General features: G+C 49.3%; 1 protein-coding gene across 1 annotated transcript in view; it reads right to left on the minus strand.

Moving 5' to 3' along the window:
• The window catches only part of LOC142576750 (putative ATP-dependent DNA helicase HFM1), a 295,132-nt gene continuing 274,691 nt past the window's right edge, over positions 1 to 20,441 (minus strand). Inside the window, exon 18 of the mRNA XM_075687030.1 lies at positions 1 to 289. Coding sequence (XP_075543145.1) covers positions 163 to 289 — 127 coding nt within the window. The 3' untranslated portion in view covers positions 1 to 162. The remainder of the gene's footprint in view (positions 290 to 20,441) is intronic.

Below are 20,441 nucleotides of genomic sequence, written 5' to 3' on the forward strand. Positions count from 1 at the left end.
TTGAGTATGAGAAAAGAAATTTATTGAAGTATCAACATCAATAACTGCAGCACACGACCGCCACACTGCGGTTTATACACAGTGTGAGAAACTGCCAGCGGTGGTAACTGCGCTCGCGGTAGTGCGAGCTCCATGCCAGCCGGTGCACAACTAGGCGCTTCTTCACAAAGGTAGCAGGTGAGGGAAGTAGCGATGAGCCAGCTCGGCGACGGCGGCATCCAGATCGTCCGCCTGGCTTTTCCACTGGTCGGCAGTGTCCGCATGCTGCTCCGCGACACTCTCCGGGCACCTGCGCGCGAGCACACCGGTCGTTCAGGTCAGTTTCGACCGGAATTAGGCGCCACCACCCGTTGTATTCCTAATTGGTTGCAACGTTTCTGAAGACAATGTGTTCTTTGGCCACTTCACGCGGTTTGGCGTACGTGGGATCTGGACTAGCGGTAAAAGAAACCACCCTTTTCTGCCTCTAGAGGGTTGTAGTGAGCCACAAAATGTGGGTCTCTACGAGACAAGGTGCGAAAACTAGTCACAGACTAGCTAGATTATTTGTACGAGTCTTATTAACGCCAATATAATAGGACAAATAACGGTACGGGTGCCATTATAGTCAACATTCAACTGCATTGAGTTATAGACGGCACTCCTTCGGGGATCCGCCCACCTGACCTCTCTAGCGAATATAGAAAGGCGTGCAAACGAAAGTCGATGCGAAAGAAGACAACGTTTATCTACACGCGTGCAAAAAAAGCGAATGTAGAAACTGGACATGAATAAAACAAATAGGTGTCTGGAAAAAAAAAGAAAGATCTTACAACAGAACGAAGAAAATATAGCACACAGTGCAAACGGATAACGCAATTATGCACCACTGAATTATCTTTAATGCCCTCAATTTCAGTACATATAAATGCAAATACCATGTACGTTGACATTGTCTTCTTTCTGGTCGACCTTGGTTGACACGTGTTTTTATATTAATGCGTCACCATTCGAACTCCCATGAGAACGAAAACTCGGCTGCGTCCATCGCCTACCTCGTGGCGTGGCAGAGGAGGAAGAAATTTTGTTATGCCACTACAGTAGGATACAACTTCAAAGAACAACAGTTGCAAACCAAGGTACACGGGCCGCTCGAGGTTGTTAATCCGCCAGCCAATCACAGAAGCAGATAAAGTCATCATGTAAGCATTGAAAACTGCATCGTACTTGATACCTCCGGAAAGTCTGCTGTTTTTGAAGAGTCTTTTAATCGGCGGAAGCGATGAGGTGTGCAGTCGACATGGACAAAGCGTATGGAGTCTGATCATTTCCCTCTTCAAAAGTTCGCGGTACACTTCATTTCACTGTTGACCCCGTTTTACTCATGAAACTTCACTTCCAACTAAAATGAAACTTGGGAATAAATAGTTTGCAGCACAGCAAGCGTTTTATTTCAGTTCAATAAAGAATTAGGCTTTCACCGTATCACCACACTAGACGAGCGAAAACGTACAAAATTGCGCGCTTATAATTTTATTCTTGTAGTTACCGCCTTGTTTAGGTGACATGGACAGTTTGATGTAAGGACTATTTGCAGCCCCGCGGCGGAACAGTGGCTGGCGGTTAGCGGGGCGGGGCTTCACTGCACACTTCAGGCGTATCCGACCTTTTCATCGGGCGAGGAGCAAAGCGTGCGTGGTGACGCCTTCCTCCTCTCTGGCTTGTGCGATCCAGTGCGGCGCTGCTTGAAAGCATTGCTGTCGAGTGCTGCGGAAAGATTTCGAGATTCTTTAGATCGTACTTTGTGAAGTTTACGCAATGTCAGTTCATATAAGGTCGTCAGGGAAGCCGTTCGGTGCATGGGTAACTACAGTACGTAGTTACCGATGCGTGTCGCGTGTTTAGTACGTACATAGTTTAGTACGTAGTAGTACGTACGTACGTACGTACGTACGTAGGTTAGTACGTACGTAGTACGTAATTACCGTCGCGTGTTTGCGCCCCCCTTGGGGGCACAAACACGCGGCGCGCATTATCAGTCGCGGCGTGTCTATGTGTTCTGAACTATTTTGCGTAGATCGGTTTTAATTCAACGAATCGAACCGGCGTCTCAGTATTACCAGCATGAAATGGTAAATCTGCTCACTATCTGATCGCTTGGGCTAAAACATAAGAGCGCATGCTCGTGTATGGCCAAGCTAAAGCAACCACGAAACATCTAAGCGACAGGCGCTATAAAATATTTGTGACACACCGACATCCTGACGCATTTCAAGTCTAGTAGGCTTGAAATCACTATATTTCCTCGCTAACCTCCTGCGTGAAGCCGATGGCGCTGCTCAACACAGCGATCACTGTGGTTGGTGAACCAGCATGATACATATATATTAAGCTGTGGGCTTCGGCATTGCCTTCTTGCCCTGTAGAGCCTTAATATCCGAGAGGGACCGCATAAAAAGAATGCGATGGCTATCCTGAGGACAAAATTTCCGTAATACGTGTGAGTGCGTCGTAGAGAGCGGAACGAACACAACCGAAAGAAAAAGTTCGGTTATCATCCTCTTTCACGAAAAAGAAAGAGGAAACGGGCTAAGGCCGCAGTACGACTTCGCATAGTCGCGCCGCACAACCTTTATAGATCTACAAACGGTGATGCCGCATGCTTGAACCAAGCGCTATATAGAACAAAGACATTGACACGTGTACTTGTATATCTCTATCGAGTGACCACATTTCACCGCCTGATAAATGTTATCGCACAGCGCAGGACGCGCATGCACGTATCGGAAGTTTCTCGAAAGTTATCGATGGTTCTATCCGCTGTCTGTTTTTACCGAGCCTTGTGTTATCTGATTTCATCGCGTGACGCGAATGGGGCAGAACTTAGTGGAAGACAGGCGGGTCCCAGCGATTAGTCCGGAACATTCGACGACTGATGTATAAAAGCCGACACGCTTGACCCGCTGATCAGATTTTGACGGTCACCGACTGTATTCGCCGTTGTTGCCATTCTATAAGTGTAGCCCGTTCTCGTGGGCATAGGTTCGCTCAATAAAAGTTAGTTTCGTCTTTCACAATATTGCTACTGTGTTCTTTATACGTCACTACCACGTGACATCTGGTGGAGGTGCTTTGCGTTCATATACCGGACGCCTGCACAAAGCCGGGACCCAAGCCCGAACGCGGAAGACAACACCAATGTCGCCAAGAACCAGCAGCGTACTGGCAGCCGACACTACAACCTCCGGCGGCGCTACGTCGAGTACCATCCCGGTGACCGCGTTAGGGTTTGGACCCCTATTAGCCCCGAGAACGACCTAGAGGGGCGCTTGGAGCGCCGCTCGCGTGACGTCAGGGCACGGACTCGCGCCTGTCGTCTGCTGCAGTTCGGGCGGTGTCCGCATGTATTCTGCAGTGTTTCCGTTTGTTCGCTCTCATTCCCAATACTTGTATACTTATGACGGGCCTCTGAAATATATATTTTACGATGTCTTCGTTCGCGAAAATGTAATCAAGGAGCTTATTTCCTAGACGACAATATATTTCTCGAAGGCAAAGCTTTAGTGCCGCCTGAGGGAGCTCAGACCAGCCCATTACAGGTTTTTCATGCCCGGACCTACACTTTCCAGTGGAAGCTCACGTGAACAACAAAAGCATAGACTTAATCAAAATTTATGAACAGACAGTGCGCATATATGCATTGTAAGACAAGTTGACCCCTTCAGCGCTACATAGCTTGCGATATCCAAGCCGCAAATTTTCATGACTCACGCGGTTTCAAAGAAGAAAGTGTGGTCCCACGCATGGCAACAGAAATAATCCGAAATAATCTTCTGTAGCTACGGTTCAAGCCATCAATATTCCTAGCGCGCACCAAGAAAACGAGCGCGGGCGGCAGCCGAGCCAGCCGGAGCGAGCGGCGCCCTGGCCGTGACGTCACTCGCGAGAGGGCGCCACTCCGAATTCTCACCGCTAATATGCCGACGAGGACTCGGTGAGAAACTATTGCGACGCTATTTCGGACCCTACAAGGTCATCCGACGTACTATGAGGTGGTGCCGGAGGGCATTTCGCATTCACAGCGGCGCTGCGCACGACCTGAAGTGGTCCACGTGCTGCGTCTTAAGCCCTTTTACGCACGCTGATGAACATACTTTTTTGTTGTTTCTCTGCTAGGGGTGTTTTTGTTTATTACTTTTGTTTGTTTCCAGCCTCGGGTCGATGCTTTTTAAGAGGGGGGTATTGACACGTGTACTTGTATATCTCTTTCGGGCGACCGCGTTTCACCGCCTTATGTCCCAACCACTGGCACGCGTCGGCAAGATTCGGCGCGCGCCGACAAGCGAACGCTTCGCTTCGCGTTGGTCGGAAGAGGGCACGCAACCACTGGACAGAAGCGCGCTCCTCGGCTGCGGCGCACTGTTGCTGGACTATTCCGTCTTCATTCGTCAAAGTCCGGCCTAAAACAGCCTGCTGTAAACTAAGCTTTAAACAATAAGTTAGTGATCTGTATGCGCTCTTAGATATAAAAAACACGTTTGAATAATGAATACACGCCTGCGTAAAAGCTTGTTTTTATTTTTGAAGTAACAATAGTGCACAAAATATCGACATCAGCGCTCGCGCGTCGTCTGCGTGCTAGATCGCTTTGCAAACACCTGCACGACGATGCCATATCATATCAAAAACTTATGTACCATTTCATTTTTTGGTAGCTCATTGCGCAGCCAACTATGTAAGAATTAGGCATGCAAAGTATCACTGAAAAAATCTGTGTTATAAATATTGTCACGTAGTAGTGACGGTAAATAAATAGTGCAGACTCAATCGCAACTATAGCGGCGAGCAATGTCGGCAATCGTCGAAAATCTCATCTGCGGGTCAAGCGCGTCGGTTTGCATACATCAGTCGTCGAAAGTTACAGCCTATTCGCTGGTGCCCGCGCGCCTTCCAGAAACTACTACACAATTCGTGTAGCGTATGTAATCAGGTTAACAGGGTCCGTCGACAACAGACAGAACCATCGACAAGATTCGCGAAACTTTGATACGTTCAGGCGCATCATGCACCGAGCGATAACGTTTAACATTTTTTAGCCGTTGAAATACGGTAACCAGATAAAGATAAAGCATCCATGTCAGTATAATTATGCTTGTTGGTGTATGAGAGAAACGTGAGAAAGTGGGTTCGGAGAAAATCAGCAAGAAAAGATTCCGCAGTTGTTCCGCCTTTGGACGGCAGCGGCCGTCCAAAGGCGGAACAATTGGAGTGACGATAGTTCACTGGCGAAGTCTGTTCCCGAACAATGTGGGTCCCGATAAAACGGGACTGAAATTTCTCGCACAATCCAGGAGCGCGAACTGGGGTCCACAGTAACACTTTGTCCCTAGTATGGAAGGAAACGACACGGTGAGATGCATCAAAGCGAATTTTGCGGTCTTGTTGACCGGCGTCGGTGTTGAGGCGGGCACGTTGGCGACACCCGGCAATGCGCGAAACGAACTGTTCACACACTGATGTGGACGAAGGCACGGGGACACTGAAGAAAGAAACGTCGATGATAGTGAGCGGTTGGCGACCATACAGAAGGAAAAAGGGCGAGTACCCCGTAGTGCGTTGGACGGCCGCGTTGTATGCGAAAGTGACGAATGGTAGAATGACATCCCAATTGGTGTGGTCAGGGTTGATGTACATAGATATTATGTCGAACAGCGTGCGATGAAAGCACTCTGTGAGACCATTAGTTTGAGGGTGGTAGCTGGAAGTCGTTTCCTGGATGGTATTGGACGCACGGAGAACATCGTCGAGAAGTTTAGAGAGAAAGGTCCTGCCGCGGTCACTCAAAAGGACACGTGGGGCTCCGTACCGTAAAAAGATGGCTTCCAAGAAAAAGGCTGCAACCTCCTCCGCGGATCCCGAAGATAGTGCGGCTGTTTCAACGTACCGTGTCAAGTAGTCTACAGCTGTGATGATCAATCGTTTACTGCCAGTGGTTAAGCGTAGCGCTCCATAGAGGTCGATACCAACGACTGCGAAAGGAGCTTCAGGACACGGGACAGGTTGGAGCAGTCCAGCCGGAGGTGCGGTCAGTCGTTTGCGGTGTTGGCAGAGAGAACAGGAAGCCACGTATTTCGCTCCGCTGGTTGCAAGTCCAGGCCAAGAGAAGCGGCTGCGAATTCGCTCATAGGTTGTATGCAAACCAAAGTGGCCGGCAGTGGGATCGTCGTGAAAGGTCTCCAATATCTGCGCCCGAAGTGATCGGGGAACGACAGGAACCCAACGGTGTCCTTCAGGCTGAAACACGTACTGGTATAATATCGAATTTTCAATCTTGAAGTTCTGCAACTGCCGACGGAGCTGAGCGTAAGGTGTGCGAGATGATCCGCGAATACGTTCCATAACCGAGTGGCAGTAGGAGTCATTACGTTGGCTAGAGGCAAACGTATGAGAATGGCTGGATGGGAGCCGGTCGAGAGACGCGAGCGAAGGGAATGCAGGCGACGCGCCCTGCGGTTTGCTCACGAAAGGTGGTAAGCAAGCAGCGTTTGAAGACGGTGGTAGGGGACAACGAGAGAGAACATCGGCGTCTTGGTGTTTCTTTCTAGACTTGTAGGTGACGTCGAAGTCGTATTCTTGTAAACGAAGTATTTAACGGCCGAGACGTCCCGTTACATTCTTTAGTGTCGCCAACCAGCACAACGCGTGGTGGTCAGTAACGACCGTAAAGTGGCGGCCGTGCATATAAGGCCGAAATTTCTGGACGGACTAAACGACGGCGAGACACTCTGGCTCGGTAATCGTATAATTTTCTCTGCAGCTGTTAGCGTGCGACTTGCGTATGCAACCACACGTTCTTCAGAATTTTGCTGACGTTGCAAAAGAACAGCGCCGATACCGTGTCCGCTGGCGTCAGTATGTAGAAGAGTGGGTACGGCGTTGTCGAAATGGCAAAGCACAGGTTCGCACTTGAGGGCACGCTAGAGGGCATCAAAATCAGTTTGGCATTCGTCGGACCATACGTAGGGAGCTCTGGAAGGAAGGAGTTGAAGGAGCGGCGCCGCAATGGTGGCAAAGTTACGTATGACGCGCCGGAAATGCGAAGCTAGGCCAAGGAAGCTACGCGAGTCTTTGGCGCGTTTAGGCCTGGGGAAGCGTAGGACAGCGGTAATCTTATCGGGGTCGGGTCGAAGGCCCTCCTTGCTGACAAGGTGTCCGAGCACTTTAATGGTTTTGCTGGCGAAGTGGCACCTTTTTGTATTCAGCTGAAGGCCAGCAGCTGAGAGGCATGTCAGGACTCCGTCGAGGCGCTGCAAGTGCTGATGGAAGGTCGACGAAAATATGATGATGTCGTCAAGGTAGCATAAGTAAGTCTTCCACTTTACGCCCCGTAGTACGGTGTCAATCATCCGCTCAAATGTGGCGGGAGCATTACACAGGCCGAACGGCTATACATTAAATTCATAAAGTCCATCGGGGGTGGCAAAGGCGGTTTTCTCCTTGTCTGTTTCGTGCATGGGTATCTGCCAGTATCCGGAGCGTAGATCAAGGCTGGAGAAATTCTCCGCGCCTTGTAATGAATCTAACGCATCATCGATTCGGGGCAGTGTATATACATCTTTGCGGGTTATTTTGTTCAAGGCACGGTAGTCTAGGCAAAATCGCACTGAGCCGTTTTTGCACACGAATGCGCTGGTTATCTCTGGAAGCATTCCATGCGCAGGCCTCGCAAGGAAGCTCGATCACAGCTCGCCCCTGTGCGGGCGGCCGTGGTTTTCGCCGTCGACAGCACGACGACGCGAACGTGCTTCGAGTGCCCGTATAATTGTTACTCCAATAAAGACGCTTCCTAACACGCATCGAGCTCTCAACTGTACATTTATTTTTTTTTATTTATTTATTTGTTTATTTATACAATATTGCAGGCCATAATGGGGGCAGAAGCAGGAGGGGCAGTATACATAAGTATTTACATATGCACGTATATATATGCATACACACATGAAAAGGAAATACAAAAGCAATGCAACATATGTAAATATAAGAAAAAAACAAAAAAATTGGCAGAGGCTTAGCTTGGCAAAAGCCTAGTGGATTGCGAGAGCAATCTTCTGTTCAGGTTGTAGAGTTCCATACTGCTCATCGAACATGTAGATGCAGTCTCGTCGCCATTTAAAGCATCCATAAGGCTTGCGGTCGAACGATCAGGTGTCGCCAAAGTCGCGTCAGCACTGAGAGCATTCATGATACCTGTAGATGCACCCAGATCAAGAGATGTTGAACGCATTCGCTTGGCTGCATGTTATGCACACCGTTTAGCTAAACGTTGTTCCCGCTCTTCATCCGTTTCTTCCGCACGCCGCCGCTTCTTAGCTGCAGCACATCTTTGCAGCTTCACCTTATACACATCATCCGACATACCGTGGAGGATGGAATGAGGTCACGTACAGCGAGCGCCCCTCGCGGCAGCGGCGCGCAGCTGCAGCATGGAGGATTCGCTGGGACGATCGCGACGAGCCGAGTTGGGGCCCCGCTTTTCCACAGCTGGTATGACGTCACACATAGGTCACGCTAAAGGTCAATGGTAGATTCTCTGGGACGACGGCCAAGAGCGGAAACCTCGAGCAGTATTGCTTTCGCAATAAAATGAAAGCGACGACTAATAAGATTAAGAGAAGGTACACTGAAGGAAGACAACTTGACAAACAGAGCAGTGTCACACGCATATATGAGCACTTGCAACCACTATCGAGAGAGGGAAAGAAAAAAAAAACACGTACCAGAAGTTGAACGAGCGACCGTTGCGAAATACTGAAAATAATAGAATAAGGAAGATGTGGAAAGTATCAAACAAAATTCACGTGCCGCAGAGAGCTCTCCACTTGCCAGTTACGAGCCCCCTCATGAGGTATCCTTCCAAGCGCCTCATCGCTAAAGCCCCTAAGCATTACTCATCGCATCCCCATTAGAAGAGCGCCAGCAACGCCTCGCGCATGGCGCTACAGCGCGTGTCTCCCGTGCCCGCGCACACGCAAAGGTGGCTTTGGCACACGGCAGCGCCCGAGTCTCCCGTCCAATGAGAAGCGACGGCGTGGCTCCTGGCCTTCGGGGCGCGTGAGAAGTGCGTTCGGCATATTGACGCGGTTGACTGTGGTATAGGCTTCTGTTAACTCTTCTTTTAAATTGTGTGAACGCTTAATATTGAGTTTCCGGGCAGAAGTTCGCCTACAATAAACCAGTTTGTTTAGTGTGCTTCATTGAAGAGTGCTACATTTCTGGTGGAGGTGCGGGATATGATTGGAAGTATCCACTTCGTAAGAGAACGAGCCCTGACCCTCAGCGATTGAAATCCAGGGAACTGACTCCAGTACACCAGTGCGCAAGCCGCCGCATCCTAGGAGAGCCGCCCGAGTTCGGGCCACTTCCTGTTGCTATAGCAGTGCACGCAACAGTTACCAGCGACGGTGCAACCATGACCAGCCCCGTGGCATTGTCCCAGCTCATCCTGTACCCACCACACACGCCCGAGTCCTTCCACGGCGATACGTACGAAGATGTGATCCACTGGTTAGAGCACTTCGAGCGAGTGGCAGATTTCAACGGCTGGGACGAGGCACGGAAGCTTCGCACCGTGTAAGCGAGGACGTGGTACGTCAATCACGAAGCGACGCTATCTTCATGGCAAGAATTTCAGCGACAGCTGCTTGCCACGTATGCCAGGACCGATCGGCGAGAGAAGGCAGAGCACGCTCTACAAGCCAGAAACCAGCGCACTGACGAGAGTGTCGGCATGTATATCGAGGACATGTCCTGTCTCTTCAAACGCGCGGATCCAAACATGACCGAAGAGAAGAAATTACGCCATCTGATGCGTTGCGTTAAGCAGGAGCCGTTTGCAGGACTCGTCCGCAACCCAACACACAGTGTTGCTGAGTTTCACACCGAAGCGACGACCATAGAGAAGGAGCTGCAGCAGCGCGCCCATCCCTACAATCATCATGTCATCAGCGCACCAGCCGATCTCCTGTCAGCAGGCCCACGCAGTAACATTGAAGCACTAAGAGAACTGGTGCGATCAATCGTAAAGGAGGAGTTTCGAAAGCTGCAGCTACCGGAAGCCCGCCGACAGTTTCAACTCTCGCCGCCGTCATTCAAGATGAAGTTCGCCACGCTATTGTGCAGCCAGGACGTAATGAACCGCCTGTGCATCATGAACAACCACCACCGGTACGTCGCCTGCCGACGTACGCTTATGTGTTATGCCAACCGACCGGGCATAGTGCTCCATTCGCGACCCCCAGCAGCCGCCAGCCGACTGCGCAGTGGTCCCCTCCTAGCAGAGCTAAGGCCACGAAAAAGCGACGTGTGGCGTGAGCCTACCAGACGCCACTCTGCACTGCGGAGAAGCTGGACACCTTTACAGAATGTACCCATATCGCAGAGCAAGTATTCGCGGCTTTACGATAAATGCCCCTTGTCCCTGCAATGGCGAAACACCGATCGAAATTCAGGACTACTTGACCGGACAACAGGACCCGGCTGCTAGATACCAACACCAGTCACGATCATCAGCGTCTACACGCTACCGATCACCGAGTCCACGGCCATCCTCGATTTCACCAAGGCGTCGTTCCCTGAGCCCACGTCAGGAAAACTGAAGAGAGCGGCCTGTGGAGGCGAGGCCGCTGAAGTTCCAAAAAGCCAAGATCCTCCGTCAAGTTTACCCAGCAGCCACGACGAACAGAAGCGGATGGATAAGATAAGTGAACAGAGAATTTCTTCAGACTTGCGCATTATGACAGACGGTCAGGAATTGAGTGCATTAGTTGACACAGGTGCTGATTATTCCGTCGTAAGATATGCACTCACCAAGGAACTGAAACAATTAGGGGTACGACTCCGCGAAATAGAGGCACGACGCCGCTGAAAGGATGGGACGCTACCGTTGCTGTTTTTCCAGATTACGTTCCTGGATGTCTTATCTCCGTGGGTTCTCGAACCTTGGCCGCGCTGGGCTGATCAAGCATTTGTGTCCCGGTTTGCAAAAGTGCAAGGATGGCCAAGTTTGGTTCCTTCTTCTACTGGTGGCTGACAACATGGTTCTTTCACTGACGCCCTCGCAAACTATGAAGCGGGATATAAAGGCCAGCAAGGCACCACTTCGATTGGGCACGACGCCGCTGAAAGGATGGGACGCTTACCGCTGCTGTTTTTCCAGCTTACGTTCCTCGGTGCCTTATCTCCACGGGTTCTCGAACCTTGGCCGCGCTGGCTGATCAAGCATTTGTCTCCCGGTTTGCAAAAGTGCAAGGATGGCCAAGTTTGGTTCCTTCTTCTACTGGTGGCTGGCAACATGGTTCCTTCACTGACGCTCTCGCAAGCTATGAAGCGGGATATAAAGGCCAGCGAGGCACCACTTCGGTTGGGCACGACGCCGCTGAAAGGATGGGACGCTTACCGCTGCTGTTTTTCCAGATTACGTTCCTCGGTGCCTTATCTCCGTGGGTTCTCGAACCTTGGCCGCGCTGGGCTGATCAAGCATTTCTGTCCCGGTTTCGAAAAGTGCAAGGATAGCCAAGTTTGGAACCTTCTACTGGGGGCTGGCAACATGGTTCCTTCACTGAAGCCCTCGCAAGCTATGAAGCGGGATATAAAGGCCAGAAAGCACCACTTCGGTTGGGCACGACGCCGCTGAAAGGATGGGACGACTGTTGCTGTTTTTCCAAATTACGTTCCTCGGGTGCTTTATCTCCGTGGGTTCTCGAACCTTGGCTGCGCTGGGCTGATCAAGCATTTCTCTCCTGGTTTCCAAAAGTGCAAGGATGGCCAAGTTTGGTTCCTTCTTCTACTGGTGGCTGACAACATGGTTCCTTCACTGACGCCCTCGCAAACTATGAAGCGGGATATAAAGGCCAGCAAGGCACCACTTCGGTTGGGCACGACGCCGCTGAAAGGATGGGATGCTTACCGCTGCTGTTTTTCCAGATTACGTTCCTCGGTGCCTTATCTCCGCGGGTTCTCGAACCTTGGCTGCGCTGGGCTGCTCATGCATTTCTGTCCCGGTTTCCAAAAGTGCAAGGATGGCCAAGTTTGGTTCCTTCTTCTACTGGTGGCTGACAACATGGTTCCTTCACTGACGCCCTCGCAAACTATGAAGCGGGATATAAAGGCCAGCAAGGCACCACTTCGGTTGGGCACGACGCCGCTGAAAGGACGGGACGCTTACCGCTGCTGTTTTTCCAGATTACGTTCCTCGGTGCATTATCTCCGCGGGTTCTCGAACCTTGGCTGCGCTGGGCTGCTCATGCATTTCTGTCCCGGTTTCCAAAAGTGCAAGGATGGCCAAGTTTGGTTCCTTCTTCTACTGGTGGCTGACAACATGGTTCCTTCACTGACGCCCTCGCAAACTATGAAGCGGGATATAAAGGCCATCAAGGCACCACTTCGGTTGGGCACGACGCCGCTGAAAGGATGGGACGCTTACCGCTGCTGTTTTTCCAGATTACGTTCCTCGGTGCCTTATCTCCGTGGGTTCTCGAACCTTGGCCGCGCTGGGCTGATCAAGCATTTCTGTCCCGGTTTCCAAAAGTGCAAGGATGGCCAAGTTTGGTTCCTTCTTCTACTAGTGGCTGGCAACATGGTTCCTTCACTGACGCCCTCGCAAACTATGAAGCGGGATATAAAGGCCAGCAAGGCACCACTTCGGTTGGGCACGACGCCGCTGAAAGGATGGGACGCTTACCGCTGCTGTTTTTCCAGATTACGTTCCTCGGTGCCTTATCTCCGCGGGTTCTCGAACCTTAGCCGCGCTGGGCTGCTCATGCATTTCTGTCCCGGTTTCCAAAAGTGCAAGGATGGCCAAGTTTGGTTCCTTCTTCTACTAGTGGCTGGCAACATGGTTCCTTCACTGACGCCCTCGCAAGCTATGAAGCGGGATATAAAGGCCAGCAAGGCACCACTTCGGTTGGGCACGACGCCGCTGAAAGGATGGGACGCTTACCGTTGCTGTTTTTGCAGATTACGTTCCTCGGTGCCTTATCTCCGTGGGTTCTCGAACCTTGGCCGCGCTGGGCTGATCAAGCATTTCTGTCCCGGTTTCCAAAAGTGCAAGGATGGCCAAGTTTGGTTCCTTCTTCTACTAGTGGCTGGCAACATGGTTCCTTCACTGGCGCCCTCGCAAGCTATGAAGCGGGATATAAAGGCCAGCGAGGCACCACTTCGCTTGGGCACGACGCCGCTGAAAGGACGGGACGCTTACCGTTGCTGTTTTTCCAGATTACGTTCCTCGGTGCCTTATCTCCGTGGGTTCTCGAACCTTGGCCGCGCTGGGCTGATCAAGCATTTCTGTCCCGGTTTCCAAAAGTGCAAGGATGGCCAAGTTTGGTTCCTTCTTCTACTAGTGGCTGGCAACATGGTTCCTTCACTGACGCCCTCGCAAGCTATGAAGCGGGATATAAAGGCCAGCAAGGCACCACTTCGGTTGGGCACGACGCCGCTGAAAGGATGGCACGCTTACCGTTGCTGTTTTTGCAGATTACGTTCCTCGGTGCCTTATCTCCGTGGGTTCTTGAACCTTGGCCGCGCTGGGCTGATCAAGCATTTCTGTCCCGGTTTCCAAAAGTGCAAGGATGGCCAAGTTTGGTTCCTTCTTCTACTAGTGGCTGGCAACATGGTTCCTTCACTGGCGCCCTCGCAAGCTATGAAGCGGTTTATAAAGGCCAGCAAGGCACCACTTCGGTTGGGCACGACGCCGCTGAAAGGATGGGACGCTTACCGCTGCTGTTTTTCCAGATTACGTTCCTCGGTGCCTTATCTCCGTGGGTTCTCGAACCTTGGCCGCGCTGGGCTGATCAAGCATTTCTGTCCCGGTTTCCAAAAGTGCAAGGATGGCCAAGTTTGGTTCCTTCTTCTACTAGTGGCTGGCAACATGGTTCCTTCACTGGCGCCCTCGCAAGCTATGAAGCGGGATATAAAGGCCAGCAAGGCACCACTTCGGGTTGGCACGACGCCGCTGAAAGGACGGGACGCTTACCGTTGCTGTTTTTCCAGATTACGTTCCTCGGTGCCTTATCTCCGCGGGTTCTCGAACCTTAGCCGCGCTGGGCTGCTCATGCATTTCTGTCCCGGTTTCCAAAAGTGCAAGGATGGCCAAGTTTGGTTCCTTCTTCTACTAGTGGCTGGCAACATGGTTCCTTCACTGGCGCCCTCGCAAGCTATGAAGCGGGATATGAAGGCCAGCAAGGCACCACTTCGGTTGGGCACGACGTCGCTGAAAGGATGGGACGCTTACCGTTGCTGTTTTTCCAGGTTAGTTACTTCAAAGATGCATCCTGTATAAAATGTAGCCATTACTGCCTTGTTGCAGTGTCGTGCCCGACCGAATTGTACGATAAGACGCGGCGTTTGCTGCTGTTCTTTTCATTCTTGCGCAAGAATTCTGTCTGTCTGCTGTTGTTGCTTTCGGGTGATATTGAATCAAATGACGGCCCTACCGCCAAACAAACACTTGAAATTGTCCTTGAAACTGTGCGTAGGTTAGAAGTGGGTCAGAATACTTTAATCAGTGAAATTAAGAGGCTGCGCGAAAAGCAAGATGCTACCGATTAAAAAATTAAAAGCTTGACCGAGAGAGTGGACTCTTTGAGGCAAAGCTTGTTTCACATACCACCTCGCTGTCTAACAGCTCTGATCATGCTACTGGCAGTAATGTCAAGGTGTGACGAAGCTGAGAACAGAATGCGACGGTGAAATCTGTTGTTCTTTGGAATTCCCGACGAGGATAAAGAGTTTACGTCAGATTTACATTATGGCAAGAATTACAGCAAAATTATTGATTGCATCTTTCTCGACTATGCAAAAGCCTTTGACATAGTTGCTCACTGTCGTGTAATAGCTAAATTAACTGCTCTTAGAACTGACTCATTAGCATTATCTTGGCTTCGCAATTTCTTATCTAATCGGCACCAGTTCGTATCTGTGAATAACTTTAGCTCCTCCACGTCTGTTGTAACGTCAGGTGTACCCCAGGGTAGTGTGCTAGGCACTCTTCTTTTCCTATTTTTTATAAATGATTTACCGAGCAACATTTCCTCCTGCATACGACTTTTTGTGGATGATTGCGTCATTTACAGAACAATTAACTGTCATGATGATCACCTAACTTTGCAAAATGACCTTCAGTTTCAGTTAATCAGTGGTGCGACCGTTGGCAAATGACACTTAACACATCGAAGTGCTGCGTTCTTTCCTTCACTCGTACGAAATCATATCCCAAGTTTCCTTACAAAATCTGCTCGCCGGAAGTTCCCCGTGACTACTTACAAATATCTTGGCGTTTATTTTTGTACTAACCTAGCCTGGGAGCTTTCACATCGAGAGGATATGCCCTAAAGCTAACAGAACTTTAGGGTTTTTACGTCGTCATCTGCACCTCTCGCCATCTACCATCCGTCAACAGGCCTACCAAACTTTTATACGCCCTCATCTTGAATATGCTTCATACCTAATAGATCAATTGGAATCCATCCAAAATCGTGCTGCCGGCTTTATAACTTGTAACTACAGTCGTCAATCTAGCATTATCCTAATTAAACGCGATGTTCCCCTGCCGGACTTGGATTCCCGCCGCTGTGTTGCTCTCCTATGCCTCTTTCATAAATACTACTATAACTCAAGGTCCAGCTGCTTGTCGCCTGAAACTCCTTCTCGCACATCTACTCGACTTCATAATCACCTCAGTTTCAGGCGCATTTTTGGCCGCACACAGTCATTCAATAACTCTGCATTACCGCGCGTCATCGCACTATGGAATAGACTTCCAAATAACATCGTCTCAAAAAAAGATCCTGCCAAATTTCGTGAACATTTGGAGCATCACATGTTCGCTTGACTTTGTTGTAGGACTTTGTATTGTTTTTGGACTTTGTTTTCCATTGTATTTCCTTGAATTTGTATGTATTTTTTCCAATGTTTAATAGTGTTCACGTACGGCTGGTGGGCACCTCATTACGCCCCTGGGTAGATAGATATACAGCGAGAATCGGAATTCAGCGTGTTTCTTACGTCACTGATTTTGTCGTGCTACCAGAATGTTCTAAGGATGTGATACTCGGAATGCACTTTCTACTAACAAATGGTGCCGATTCGGCATGGCGGCACCGCAGTGAACGTGTCGAGTAACCCTTCCGTCTTCCTGATCCAGGCGCTCGGTCTCCTAGTTTCCTGTGACTCTTTTGGGAGCGGCAGCCGGACGCCCAACCGCACCGCATCAGCACTGACTGCTCCGCTGAATGCCGAGTGTTGCAAAGCACCACTGGCCGAGCTGGGTTGCGACGCCTTTCCTAGACAGCTGGACCGACTGGCCTACGCCCCCTTCAGAAGCGTATCGGCCACCCCAACGCTATCGACACCATACACCTATAAACAGCGCGACGCGCCTGACAACGGAATTGGGCATGGCGGTACCGTAGTGAACTTGTCGAGTAACCTTTTCGTCTTCCTGATCCAGGTGAGAAAACACTTTGGCAAATGTCACAAAAATAACATCTTCCTTGTGGTGCTGCCTTGCCCAGGCAAGGTGTATGAAACTGGCGTCCTTGAGGTACTTACTGATGCTTGCTGGGGATGTAGAAAGTAACCCCGGCCCTACCGATCAGGAAGTCTTGACCGAAATTTGCAGGGTGGCTGCTGGCATTACTGATTTGAAGAATGACAACAAAGCTTTAACTTAATCTCTGGAAGCCATCCATGTGAAGTTAGATACCTTGGCAGACCTCGAGGGCAGAATAGCAGGCGTTGAGGATAAAATAGCGACCCTTGAAAATACCATAAGTAGTCTTTCACTCCAGGTTTATGATATCAAAAATAGAAGCAGAAGATCAAACTTAATCTTTTATGGCATTCTGGAAGTAGAAAATGAGAAACCTGACGACCTTAAAAGAACAATCTCTGATAAGATCATCAAGGGTACCATCGGTGTCACGGTCTAGGAAATCGAGAGAATGCACCGCCTAGGTACTAAAGCAGAAAATAAAACGCGACCTGTTATCCTCAAGTTGCAATGTTTCGAGGACAAGGCGAACATAATGAAGAACTACTCCAAGATAAAGAATTCCAACATATCTTTCGGTGAAGATTTTTCTATCCGTGTGCGTAACAACCGAAAAGATCTTTGGAACAGCAGCAAGAGCAAGGAAAAGTTACACATGTGTACGACAAGATTAAAACCAATGGCCAAGTTTACGTCTGGGACGACCATAAAGGAGCCCGAGTGCCCGTGGGAAAAATACCTGCCGTCCGAAAGAAAAAAAAAACTCGCTAAACATGAAACGCCCTCCAGTTTAGTGATAGTGAACATAAGTGCCAGAAGTTTTGTGAACAAAAGCACAGAACTTGAGGCATTTATTATAGAACATAGGCCAGATATTTCAACAATAACCGAAACATGGCTTTCTCCTGATGTTTCAAGCAGCGATATCTTCCCTCCGCGTTATACTGTCATGCGCAAAGATAGGTCCTCTCGTGGTGGTGGCGTAGCAATTCTGATAAGGGAAAATATTACCATCACACCTATGCCGGAAATGGTTGATGCTGAAGCACTTTAGTGCAAAATCATGACAGATAAATCCTCCCTTTTTTTAGGCACCGTGTACCGGCCCCCTAATACTTCCCATGATATGCTACACGTGCTAGCAAATTATATGGAAAATCTTTTTACACATACTACAAAGCTAATCCTTACGGGGTATTTCAACCTTGCTAGTATTGCATGGGACTTCCTTGATAACATTGCTGATACAACTCACGCAGAGGTACTGCTTGACCTATGTTTTGATCTTGGCCTTAGACAAATCATACGAGAGCCAACACGTGTTACTGCAAAAACCAGGAATGTACTCGATTTGACGTTTGGGAGTGATGCTATCGCAGAAGACAGTGTTTCATGGGAAGTTGTCGACGGCGTATCGGACCACAAAGCTACTAAATGTTCCTTACTGTTAGGCGCACCTCCGCCTACCTAAAAAGGAAGTACATGAATTTTCGACTGGGTGAATGCCGACGACGTCAGCGTTCTTGATTATCTAGATCACTCTTACTCCACATTTAGATCGTTCTCGAATGATCATACAGTTTCAGTAGATGGATTATGATCAACATTTGAAGGAATCATTCAGCATTGCTTATGAAAATATATTCCCACAAAGATCAAACCAGTACGTAAGACAAAGCCTTGGATAACAAGAAACATAACACAATGTTTGAACGAATGAGAATGAACTTTATGAATGAAGTTCAGTTGTTAGTCCAGCCACCTTCCTGTCTCTTTGTCTATGCCTGCCTCCTGATTTTTTCTACTCTCAAGTTTGCTGGCACTCTCCTTATAACCATGTACCAATTAGCCCAACAAGACACTCATAATACAAATAAGACGAAAAATTGCCAGATTAAGGAAACTGAGAAATAAACTACCGCTACCAGGCTACACTACTAAAATACGCGAAAACTCCCTGGCACCAGAAAATGAAAGGACTCTGCGGGCACTAAAGTCAGCCGTAAAAAAAAGGAAAAGGATGAATACAAGAATGTCACCTTAAAGGGACCCTGACACGATTATGGCGATTTTCTACAAACGTACCGAGTCGTTATAGTAGGTCCTTCTGATCATTAATTGACGCATCTAAGTGCTCCGCGTAAGTGTGTAATTTATTATGAGGTTTTAAAAATGCACATCGCTGCCAATCGCAGCACACTGCGCGGCGGAATTTTATGCCGGCCCCACCCATATGACGCAAATCACCCGTATGACGTCAGTGAGGCGAGCTATCCGATTGGCTGACCAGGGCGCGTGATCGATTATTTTTCCGACTTTATGGTTAACAAGTGATGTTCGTAAGAGTTGGAATGTCGGTTAATTTGTTTCTATAAAAAGAAAGTAACAAAGGGAATGCACAAGGACAGTTTTTCAGTACACTTAAGCACTTCCGGCACACAGCAAGTGTCGTCTGCTTGTGTTACAACGTGCTCAGTCTTTGACGAGAGCTCCGCCGCAGTGTCGGTCTGTCTTGTCGCGAGCGCTATGATTCGACTTTGTTGCGTTGTGGACTGCAAACGTAGCAACTAGCAACATGTCAAGCTGCGACATCGTGTACCTCTGCAAGCCAGTGCACGAGCGGACTGGCTGCAGCGCATCGGACTGCCCTATCCGATCGGCGCCAGGATTTGCGCGATCATGGCCATCACTTTACACCGGAAGATTAGTAACGCAATAGCGTTTCGCGAGTCCGGTATTAGGGTAAACGCAAGCGCAAGGGGACAGGGACTGGCCGTGTCCCCTTGCGTGTCATTTGATGAGATGAACAAAAGCGCAAATGTGAATGGTCTGCACGGTGCAGCCACCTGGTGGCATAGAGCTCAACCAGATACAGTAGCAGTAACAAAATGTATTGTTTGCTGCTGGTGTAAATTTTTCACCGGAGTGTAATCGTTAACACGTTGTTTTTGTAAATGTTTAAAATGTTTTACACTTGGTTAGAGCAATATTAGCTCTTTCTTTGGCTGGTTAAGCTCTGCGCCAACGGGTGGCTGGACCGTGGAGACCGACCAGGAAGCTCACGTACGTCTACGCTAAAGTTCCTTCATCAGCTTGAGTTTACGCTTCCACCTTTGTGTCGAAACGTTCCGCTAGTGTGTGGTTAACGGAATACCAGACACGTTCGGCGCTGCGACAGAATGCTCGCAACGCACGCTGCTTCGACAGCTCTCGCTTGGGGTCGACAGCCAAGCGGCTAGCGGCGAGGTTTCGCGCGGGCGGGGGCGGGCTCCAACACAACCGGAAGTGGACGATGTGATGTCGCATCATGACGCAGAACCAGTGAAGTCGGAGCTTAGCCTTGATCGCTCGGCGAAAGAGTTGAGGACGAAAAGCATGGCTAGGGAGGAGGGCAACTTGTAATCGCTTGTAGCTCCATTAATACGTAACGCTTCACTTAAATTGTGGTGCGAATGCTCTACTTAAGCTGTACCCTACGCGTCTACAAAATTTGTCCGAACCGTTTCAGAGGCCCTTTAAGTAATTTTATCAAAACATGTTAGTTAGTTAGTTAATTCGGGTTTAATGGCGCAAAAGCGACTAAGGCCATGCTGCGCCAGTCACAGGACAGTGTAAGATCTAATGTTAAGGTAGTTATAGCTGTGTTACCTTAAAGTCGATGTAGATAATTGGTTTCATCTAAAAACTGGAACAGGTTGGTGAATGGCACTAGTGGATCATCGCCTAATATTAAAGCAGGGTGCAGAGGTATATGTAAGTGATACAAATTTTTGAAATGTTTCCGTCTCTGTGTTTCAGTGTGTGGGCATGATATAATGATGTGGGTTACTGTGAGTGTTTCGTGACATTTCTCGCATGTTGGTGGACTTTCGTTTCGAAGTAAAAAATTGTGTGTTAGATGCGTGTGTCCAATTCG

This window comes from Dermacentor variabilis, chromosome 3, assembly GCF_050947875.1.
Source record: "Dermacentor variabilis isolate Ectoservices chromosome 3, ASM5094787v1, whole genome shotgun sequence".
NCBI lineage: Eukaryota > Metazoa > Arthropoda > Arachnida > Ixodida > Ixodidae > Dermacentor > Dermacentor variabilis.